The sequence below is a fragment of the Anastrepha ludens genome, chromosome 5 (genome assembly GCF_028408465.1).
Source record: "Anastrepha ludens isolate Willacy chromosome 5, idAnaLude1.1, whole genome shotgun sequence".
NCBI lineage: Eukaryota > Metazoa > Arthropoda > Insecta > Diptera > Tephritidae > Anastrepha > Anastrepha ludens.
In genome coordinates, this window is record NC_071501.1 from 107,040,130 (window position 1) to 107,051,581 (window position 11,452).

The following is an 11,452-nucleotide window of genomic DNA, read 5'->3' on the forward strand; positions in this document are numbered from 1 at the left end:
ACAGTGGTACTCGTGCTGAGAGGTTGAAGCAAAACAAATCTGCTGCCCTGGACGGTGTATGGCTCATGCTGATGGCCAATTTAGAGAAAGCATACACTCCGGATTGTCATGTAACCGTCGATGAACAGTTATTTCCATATCGGGAGCGCACTCGATTCACCCAATATATTCCGAGTAAGCCGGCAAAATATGGCATGAAAGTGTGGAGGATTTGTGACTCTGTTTCAAACTGCCCTTTGAAAAGTATAATTTATACCGGAGAAGCACCAGGTGGCCAGCGAGAAACGAATCAAGGTGAACGGGTCGTCATGAAATTGATGGAAAATTATATGGACAGCGGTAAGACTGTTTATGCTGAAAATTTTTTTTCAACATACAACTTGGCAGAAATGTTGATGGATCGTAGAGTGGCTTTCGTCGGTACCGTAAGAAAAAATAAGACCTTCATTCCGCATGAATTGCTTAACCCGAAGCGTGATGTTAAAAGCACTTTATTTTGTTATCACAATAATAATATCGCTCTGAGCTCGTATATGGCAAAGCCGAAAAAGCCAGTAATTATGTTATCCACTGCCCATTACCGTCAAAGCACCGATCCATTGAAAGGATTCAAGGCAGATCAAATTTTGCACTACAATAAATTTAAAGTGGGGGAAGATACAATGGATCAAATGTTGACTGGCTATTCGTGCAAACGCCCGACAAACCGTTGACCACTGGCAATGTTTTATAATATGCTTGATATTGTCGGTTTGGCCTCATTCATTATCTATGACGAGCTGAATCCGGCAAAGCAGAGTGATAAGAGGCGCTCATTTATTATTGAATTGGCACGGCAGCTAGTTATCCCACATATGACGAAACGGGCGACTAACCCATTAGTATGGAGGTTTGCTCATATAAGACAAGCAATGAGTCTTTTCAATATCAAGGTGAGTATGAATTATATACACACCTACATATATCTCCGCGTATAAAGATATGTGTATGCATGTATTCATATTTACTAATTTAACATAAATTATTTCGCCACTTTTAGGTACCGGAATCTTGTCCATCGACATCAGATCCAGCACAGCAACAATCATATGCTCAAGTTGCTTCAACACGGTCATCGTGCTACCATTGTGCTGCTTCTTCTTCGAAAAAGCGACATAAAACTCGTTATAACTGCAGCAAAAGTAATCGTCCCATATGTCTTAATGAACATTCCATGCAACTATATAGTTGTAAATCCAATTGCTCTTCGTAATTAATACTAATCATTTCAAATAAACAAATAAAATTATTTTTAAAACCGTATTTCTTACATTATTTGTATGGGTCTGGGCAGACCCTTATGATGCACTTACCGCATCATAAGGCACCGAACATCGGAGGGTTAAAAGGTTCACAAATCACAGAGGCTTTTGTAAGGTCATGACATCAGATAACGGTACAAATTTCATTGGAGCCGACAAGGAGTTGCGCATTGCATTTCAACAGTGCATGGATGATACTAAACTTCGCTCCTTCCTTGCGGATTCGAATACCGCATGGCGCTTTAATCCACCGGCTGCACCCCATATAGGAGGTTACTGGAAGACTGGAGTCAAACGTGTCAAGTATCATTTAAAACGCGTACTGGGAGAAGTTCTACTATCATACGAAAAGTTCAACACACTTTTGACTGAAACAGAAGCTTGCGTAAACTTTCGTCCACTCTGTGACAACTCTGGAACTGCTGGTGACTTCGAAGTTCTAACTCCCGGACATTTCATAGTCGGTGAACCGCTTAAGTCAATCGCGGAACCTGACGTTAAGGGTTCCGTGGAAATCTTCGTCAGTGATGGCAAGCAATTTCTGCCTCTCTTCACCCCCGCTTCATAACTTCATACACCACAAAGCGTTATGTGTACGTTTTAAACATATAAGCTATATCAAATCAGTTATTAATAATTGCATAAATTATAACTTCTATAAAGCCAATTTCAACCAGATATCGCGGTTATTGGATTTGGTAGATTGTGAAACTGTCTTAAACAAACCCGTACTATCACAGATGTATGATGATTTCGTAGGAAGATTAGAAAGGGCAATTCATATGTTTGTTCCAATAGTGTCTGCAAAAAATCAGTCCAAATCGGCCTGGTACAATTCTAGGCTCATTAATCTTAACAATAAAAGAACCAAAGCATACAAACTGTACCGCAAATCTAAAAATAACGCAAAACTTTTTGAAGCGTAGAATCGTTTGCAAAAAGAATTCGATGTTCTGAACACATTTTTATATCAGAACTACATTTCTAAAGTAGAGAGTGGTATCAAAGAAAATTGTAAATCTTTTTGGCAGCTCATTAACGGTAAACAGAAAACCACTGGAATTCCAGAAAAAATGCATTATTTGGGGGAAACGTTTGTCGGACATTCAAAAAATTAGTAACCTGTTTGCAGATTTTTTTCGATCTGTTTATGTTTGTCAATCCGACACCGGAATAGAAGATACCTTTTTTAACAGCTCACGAACAAATGAGAATTTCCAGTCTCATCTAATGTTGTACTCAGGAGCCTATCGGCCTTGGCAAATGACCCAACTCCTGGTGAAGATGGCTTCCCTCCTACGTTACTAAAAAACTGTGCTACATCGCAAGCAAAACCATTAACGATTATCTGCAATAAATCAGTAGCTTCTGGTGAGTTTTTACATAATTGGAAAAAATCGTTTATAATACCGATACATAGGTCTGGAAGCAAGTCGGAAGTCCAAAATTATCCCACTGTCTGCAAAATCTCTTGCATACCTAAACTCTTTGAAAAGTTAGTTTATGATTTGATTTTCTTCCAAATTTCAAATCTCATATCGCCTAACCAGCACGGCTTTGTTAAGAGTAGATCTACTGTTACGAATTTAGGGTTATTTACAAATTATGTATTAAACCAATTTGAACCAGGCCAACAATTCGATGTCATATTCACCGATTTTTCGAAAGCGTTTGATCGAGTCAGCCATAGTATCCTACTTAAAAAGCTGGGTTCATTTGGTCTTAATCCTAGCTTACTCAAGTGGATTGCATCTTATCTAACAGATAGAACTCAATTCGTTCGTATAAATAACATAAAATCTGATGCCATCAGAGTTACCTCAGGCGTACCTCAAGGTAGCCATCTTGGGCCACTATTGTTCTTAATGTTTGTTAATGACATTCCAGACGTTTTCGAGACCTCACGTTGTCTGATGTATGCAGATGACCTGAAAATTTACAGTCGGGTAAAGAACATAACTGACTGCATAAGACTTCAAGAAGACTTAACAAGATTGGAAGCTTGGTGTAATCTTAACTCCTTACCTCTTAATGCTGGTAAATGCCAGCAGATGTCATTCAGTAGACGAAAAGTTACGATTGATTTCGATTACAAGTTGGGCACTACCACCCTCGCAAAAATGTATGAAAAGAAAGACTTGGGGGTCATATTTACATCGAAAATGTCGTTTTCTAAACATATAGACTTTATGATTGCCAAGTCTAGATCTATGCTTGGCTTTGTAATAAGGAATTCAAGGGAGTTCCAGGATATTTCTACGCTGAAGAATTTATATTTTTCTCTTGTGAGATCAAATCTCGAATATTGCAGCATCATTTGGGATCCATTCTATATGGGTTCATCTTTAAGAATTGAGAAGGTTCAAAAACGTTTCACTCGATTTGCTATTTATTCACTTCGTTGGCCTTGCAGTTTGCCTGCATATAAAAGTAGATGTCTTTTGTTAGCACTGCCAACTTTAGAAATGCGGAGAAAAACTTCATCCGTAATGTTTATAAGGGACATAGTTACGAATCATATCAGCTGCAGCTAATAATCTTTAATTGTCCCACTCGTAACCTAAGACTGAGCAATATGTTCCATTTACCTTATCACAAGACCAATTTTAGTCGAAATGAACCGCTTGCACGTTGTATAAGACAGTCCAACCAATTATGCAAACATTTGGATATATTCTCTAACTCACGAGAGACTTTCAAATCAAAACTTAATCTGGAGATACACTTTTTGAATTGACTAAAGTATCTCACAGTATTGTTTACCATACATTATGTTTAGCTTTGCTTAAGCTTGGTTCGCTTTATAGTAAAACTTTGACTTTTCCCAACGAAAGGAGATTTATTTCATAAAGAAACTAATAACTTATCGTAAATGTTTTTCAAAATTCCAATCAATAATGTTGCGGGAAGGACCAATAATGTTGAAGGAAGAACCAATAATGTTGCAGGAAGCAAATAATGCGGGAAGAATCTTGTATGCGGCTATAAGTCCATTGTGGGGATAGTCCTGTATCCTTAATGTTGCGGAGAGAATACTTTACTCAATAATTGTCCAAAACAATAATGAAATTTGCTGCTTCAATTGAAAAGTTACAAGTTTTCTCTTACTTTATTTTACAAAATATTCCCTATGTATACACATTTCTTGTCAAACAAAGCCTACTTATTTTCACAGAAAATTATAACAGAATAACAAGAGTTGAAAAACATTAAAATGAAAGCATTTTTCACAAAAGCGGTAGGTTTTTTTTTTGTTTGTTGTCGGGACAACTAGCAAGTACAGCACGCAGACATTAATTAAGTTCATTGTACTACACTTGGATTCCCTTTTAATTTTCTTTAAATCTACCCGATCTCCGAAGAAATCTGAGTAGATCTTGTGGTACCAAGGAGCCAAAATGGCCGTTTCTTTACGCATCAGTGCCAACCAAAGACCTCAAACCTGATTCGAGCGAAGGCGGGGCAGACGCACAGGAAGTGGTCCGCCGTCTCATCCTCCTCTTCACAAGCTGGGCAGAGTGCACTGTCTGAGATGCCCAACCTTTCCATGTGCCAAAGAAGTTGGCCGCAGAGCCCATCTTAGCTAAGGAGTCAGAGGTCTCGTTACTCGCGATACCCACGTGTCCTGGGACCCATGTTAGCATCAGGCTATTATGTCTACCGACATAGTTCAGCCTGGATTTACAGGACTTGACTACCCCTGATGTGGTTGGAGCTTGCTCCTTCTGGTGAAGAGGACAATACCAGTCTTGGCGAGATTTGCCGATAGCCCATTCGCACAGCACCAAGTGTCAATCCGATCCAGAGTTTTCTGCACTTTCCTGCAGATGTTCATAAGCGAAGGGCCTGTTACCAAACAAGCAATATCGTCCGCATATGCTTGTGCGTATGCTCGCATCGAACGAATCCAAGTTACTAGCATCCGGTCTACGCCGTGCTTACTAGCAGAGCTACACATACTGTCAAAAGTGGCATTATCAAACGCCCCCTCTATGTCTAAAAAGATGCCCATAGCGTAGTCCCTTCTGTCGATGGCCAGCTCTACCCTAGCAACAAGGTTTTGCAGTGCCGACTCGCAGGATTTTCCACTCTGATAGGCATGCTGAAATGGAGACAGAGGGTGAGCTTTCAGCGACTTCTGTCGTATGCGCATTTCCACCAGTCGTGCGAGACTTTTCAGCATGAAAGAGGTCATGCTGATGGGTCTAAAGCTTTTGGGGCTGGTGTAGTCGTCTTTTCCAAGCTTTGAAATGAAAGCGACCCTCGCCATCCTCCAAGAGCGTGGTATGTAAGCCAGCTTATTCAGATTATGCGAGCTGCTGTCACGGACTCTGCGCCTTCCTTCAGCATGGCAGGATATATGCCAACTGATCCGGGCGACTTGTAGCCGCCAAAAGGTTTGATGGCAAATTGAATGGCGGCCTCATTCACCACAGATCTGGCAACGAACCAGTCTTGCCGAGAAGGTGTAACAGCTCTGATAACTGCCTCTATCAATAAGGGCTGTCGCCGGCTGACGCTTATCTGATTACCAGGAAAGTGAGATTCCATCAGCAAGCTGAGTGTCTCACTTTGCCGCTCCGTGCAGGAGCCATCAGATTTCCTAAGTGACCCCAGCTTTGCAGTTGGGCCCCTTTTGAGGATCCTAACCAATTTCGCCGTGTCACTCAGAGATTCAATACCGCTGCAGAATTCCCTATATGAGGCTCTTTTTGATTCCCGAATAAGCCTCTTGTAGTTCTTCTGAACATCATCTTATCGCGCCCAGTCCTCAGCAAGGTTAGTCTTGAGGGCCCGGTTTAGAAGTTTTCTAGACTCACGCCTCAACATCTGGAGCTCTCGATTCCACCAAGGAACGGGAGTCCGGTTAGGGAGAGGTCGAATTGGACAGGCTGACTCAAAACATTCAGTTAGGGCAGCGTTGAGTTTCTCAACAGCCGCCTCAATGGCCTGATCTTTTCGAAGTCTTGGTGGCGTAACGTCAAGATCCCGCAACGCCTCCCTAAACTTCTGCCAGTCTGTTTTTCTGGGGTTTCTACAGGGCAATGGCATTTGTGCCTCCTCGCCACACTGAAACTGAAGGTACCTGTGGTCCGAGCACGAATCTTCGGCAAGGACTCTCCTGTTCTTTATTGCCCACCCAAGTTTTGAGTTTGATAGGTTTAGATCAATCACTAGAAGGCAGGCTAGCTGTTACTGCGGTAGGTTCTATGCATGTATATTAAGTAGGAGAAGAAAGGAACTTATTTTAAGGGGTTAGTCTACTTTGTCACTTTAAAATTTTTCATTTTTTTTTTTTGCATAATTTGAAAGTATATATATCCAGAAATATTGTGTAAAAATTTTAAGAAAATCCGAGCACTCTAACTATTTTTTTTTTACCTGAACATCAGTACCTTATTTCGTCTACCTGCGCGTATAGCGTGCATCGATGAACTTTAAACGCGTTTTTCTGAAAACAACGTTTTCAAAATCTAGCTCCACTGTATCTCAAAAACTAATCAACCGATTTTCATAAAATTTGGATCACCTATTCTAGACATAATTTGCACCAAATTGACGCTCGGGGGTTTTGAAATTTTAAATTTTTACTATATATTTTTTTTAAATATGCGAAAAAAAAACCGTTCTATCAAAAATTTTCCATTTTTATCAGCCATTTTTTTTGTCTTCATTAAAACCTAATATCCGAGGGTCATTTTGTAGCCAGTATCTTACTGAATCTGAAACATTTTGATTTTTTTGTTTCAGACAAGCCGTTCTTGAGTTCTGATGGAGCTGCCTCACCAACCCATGTTTGAGACGTTACGCTTCACTGCTATTTTTTTACTAAAAATACTATAAAATTGAATAAAAAAAAATTTATTTCTGAATTTTAAGACTTTATTTAATAAATCAAACAAATTTTATATTACTATCATTTATAGTTTTTTAAAAAAAAAAATCACGAATATAGCCTTTTTTTCGAGTCTCCAAAGTAGACTGACCCCTTAATGGAATACTAAGTTGGACTCAAGAATTTATTAATGATCAATTGTATGTATAGGAAGGAAGACAGTAGTGCACATACAGTTATAAATTGCATTACGCAGGTGTATTACAACTGCCTAGTCAAAGTTCAAAGCTTTTCCTCAATACTGTATGCCTACGCAGTGTTCACTGCCACATATAATAGAGAAATGTTTCATATATATACACATCCATACATACGTGCGAGTATCCACAAATATAGTGTCGGTTTGATGGATGATATTTTGACATTTGACTTTGGTACTTGCGACTTTCGAATGTTAAACCTGAATATCCGAACACCAATGTCCATCATCTGTCTTCGTAAGCCAGACGTAATTATTTGACTTTTGCTGTCAGCGAATGTCGAGAATCGTGTGGAATGGCAAACAATAAGCCATGGCTTCATACAAACAAAAGTTTTCGCACACTTTATCACACACATGCATATAATGCAATATTATAAATACATATGACACAGTATATGTATGTATGTGTATATAGATATAAATACTTTCACATGACTGTATGTATAGCCAACTGTACATATTGAATATGTTCTTTTTCTCTTTTTATATGTCGCTTAAATTTGGACAAACACCGCCTGACAGATAAGTGACATTTATGGACGTGACTCGCGTTGCCTTCTGATACAGGCATTCACAATTTATTAATACGTTGCATATACGCGAACATTATTGAGCTATGGATAGAAATGTAATAATTTTCCACCACAGCAATTTGTTTAAGGGGGTAGTATGGTTTTTTTTTTTTTTTAATTTTTTTTTTTTTTTTTTTTTTAAATTATTCTATAACATCTTAAGATTATTGTGTGAAAGTTTGAAGTGCATTAGAGTAAAATTGACAAAGACACAAAGGATTAAGTATCTACCTCTCCAACCGGATTTCACGCTGTCGAAAATCTTTAAACGCGTTTTTCTCACACTTGCCTTTTTTACGGTCGGTGTCCACTGTAGATTCATATCTACTGCACCGATTCTTTTCAAATTTGGTTTTTTTGTTTCTCTACTTTATTCACGAGGTAATGACGTCGAGTTTTTTTTTTTTTTAATTTTGTCATATTTTAAAACAACAAAGTTTTCAAGTTTTTTTTATGAAAAATCGGTGTTTTGACTTCAAAGCGCTTTAAAAAAAAAAAAAAAAAAAAATTCGACGTTGTTACCTGCGAAACTTTATTAGCTGATGAAATCAATTTGGTTTTTTGATTTTAGTTGATCCAGTAATGAGTTCTGAGGGACAAACTTTATTATGAGACGTCCGCGAAGATTCGCTGCCACCAACTCGTTTCTTCATAAAAATCAATGAAAATTTCACACAATATTCTTTAAATATGGCTTTATAATGAAGTAATTTTAAAATTTTGAATAAATCCACTGTGTCGACAAAAAAAATTTCGAAAAATATGCTTGTTTTACACCGAATTAACCATACTACCCCCTTAAGGAGGTCATTCTACTTCATAAATACCTTTAAATAGAAAAAAATGTTATTGATCAGATAGCAAGCATCTTGAATTAGTACCTAAACTTTTTTTAATGAGTTCTATAGGGTTTCTCAACAACAATTGATTATAAATTTCAATGACATTGGGACGTGAAATGGACTTTGCCATAACTCACACAGAACAGAACTCGTCGTTTAGTTAGAATCTAAGCTGGTTTTATGACTCATAGTGAAACCCTATTATCGATGGACAAAAATTGTAAAATTATGTTATGTAAAACTTTTTGAACTTTTTGAACATATCCAGAATTATTATATTCCGAATAATAAAGGTAGATGTTGTTGTTAGTCATAAGGAAGAAACGGACGGAAAAAAGCTGTAGTGCTTCATCTATGCTCAAGAGAAATTCAGATATATATTTGATCCTTTTAGTCTTGTATGGAATATAAGGCCTCAGTTGCAATAATGTTGAGTTTAAAGTGAGCAGTTTATTAGCTTTCCGCCACCGAGTTGAAGTGCTGTGGCTGCCAGCCGCGCACGCAGACAGGCTAGCTTCAGCATTTCGTCTGTGCGCTTGTGAGTTATATCGCCTAGTCTCGGTCGTCTGAGCCTCGTTTGTCTTAGTGGGATGCACCACCTGCAGGTGAGGTTGACAGTTGGAAAGTAGTGATTGTGTTTTTTGCATATTTCTCCCATTGGCAACCATTAAAGAATTTCAGATATCTGGGAAAGAACTATCACAGCTGGTGGGAGGCTCGGAGTTTTTTCTACGCAGAGCTAAAACAGAAGCAGGTCTGAAGCCGTACAAAGTGCAAAAAGTATCAAATCGCAATGCAACGAGAGATGAGGTGGCTAAAATACGTTTCAAAAACCTGTAATGGATTTGATGCTGCATAATAGATGGTGAAACGTACGTTTCTTCAGATTTTTCTCAACTGTTTGGCTAAGAATTTTCCTTTACCGAAGCTGGAGGAAGTGTTATAAAAAAATTTATCACATAAAAACGGATAAAAGTTCCCAAAAAAGAGTCTCTTTTGGCAGGTCATCTGCAGTTGTGGCATGAAGAGTAAAATGTTCGTAACTATAGGCGCTATCAACAAAGAAATTTACATTCAAGAATGCACACAAAAGAGACTGCGGCCATTTTTACATCACCATGGTGTGTCTACTTTCTACCTTCTTTTGTCATGAACTTGCCTCATGCCACTACAATGACGCCACTAAATGGTACGAGAAATGTTATATTGGTTTTGTGCCTAGAGAAGCGAACGCTCCCGATTCTCCAGAACTTCAACCAATCTAGAGATATTGGGCTCTAGTAAAAAAATATAGACATCTAGGGGTGTGCAACATTTTTGATTATATGATAAATTTAAAAACTAGTTTTTGCAATCAAAATAATATAATCATAATGTGCATTAAATTTTCTTTCGTAAATAATAATCGAGGAAGTGGTTGTTGATATTTGCTACTTTTTCGATACACCAATTTTTAATGTCTAACTATGCCGAAATTTTCAAACAAGAGGTGTCTTGGATTTGCTCGTACTCTGTCAACACACTTTCGGTTCTCGTATTTCTCTATGTTACTGCGAATTATAAACTAAAAATTAAACAATTACAAGCCACGAAGCTGCTATGTGTGAACACGATGGGCAACGCCAAAAGAGCAATCGCAATGTTGAAGCAAAAGAAGCCTCCCTTTTTGAACGCGGTCTAATGAAACTCTCTTGGAAGAGGGTTAGCAGCATTGAAAATAGTGAGTTATACCAGTTTCATGTGGTAAAATCATATTTGGTCGATAGCCTTGTTGTTGCTTCCACATGCATATTTCCCGTCAAGCAAGCAAAGCCCAAATATAACGTGCAGAGAAGTGGCGAATCGAAGGCGTCTAAAATGTTTTTCATAGACAAATACCTTTGCCCGAGTGCGGCAAAAACCGGTAGGAATCTCTATTTATGAGCCAAATACTAAGATGTATACCATAAGTTCGAGCATATAAATCTCGGACATGTGGTGAGATTGCAGTTAAAAGGTTATAGAGTCGAAAAGCAAAAGATTCAACAAAAATGCCAGTTTTCAACTTCGGCGATCTTTACAATCTTTTCAACAGCACGTCATCACCATACTGGGTCCAAAGACACAGTGGTGTTCCAGGCAATGAGAAAATGAATAAGCACCTGAAGAAGGAGTCTGAGAGAGGACTTGAAGACGTCCAAGTATATAAATGGCTATAAAATTCTTGCTTTCAAAAGTCGAGGATGAATCTACAGTCGACACTGACAACAGAACATCTGCAGTGTATCGCGTTCAGTTTGGCTAACGATAGACAAATTATATACATATGTACATATAATTATATATGTATAATTGGCACGTACACCCATTTTGGGTGTTTGGCCGAGCTCCTCCTCCTATTTGTGGTGTGCGTCTTGATGTTGCTCCACAAATAGAGGGACCTACAGTTTCAAGCCGACTCCGAACGGCAATATTTTCATGAAGAGCTTTTTCATGGCAGCAAAATTAAGGCACTGAAATTCTGGCTTTAAGTCACTGAAATTTTGGCCTAGCTTCGGCATCTAAAAGCTATCTTTGGCAATAAAAAATGCCATCAAGAGATGTCTATAGAGATACCTAGCGCCAGATTAGAAAAATGTTGATTCCGAGTTGGTTCGGAG

At 38.4% G+C, this 11,452-nt stretch overlaps 1 protein-coding gene across 1 annotated transcript; it reads left to right on the forward strand.

Moving 5' to 3' along the window:
- Nucleotides 1–1,419: 1,419 nt before the first annotated feature.
- Nucleotides 1,420–1,869, forward strand: LOC128864832 (uncharacterized). The gene has a single exon (XM_054104590.1). The coding sequence runs from the start codon at nt 1,420–1,422 to the stop codon at nt 1,867–1,869; it is 450 nt and encodes a 149-aa protein (XP_053960565.1).
- The last annotated feature ends 9,583 nt before the right edge of the window (nt 1,870–11,452 follow it).

What these genes read in the sequence shown, in the direction of transcription:
- LOC128864832 (XM_054104590.1), top strand. Translation starts at nt 1,420, where the DNA reads ATGACATCAGATAACGGTACAAATTTCATTGGAGCCGACAAGGAGTTG.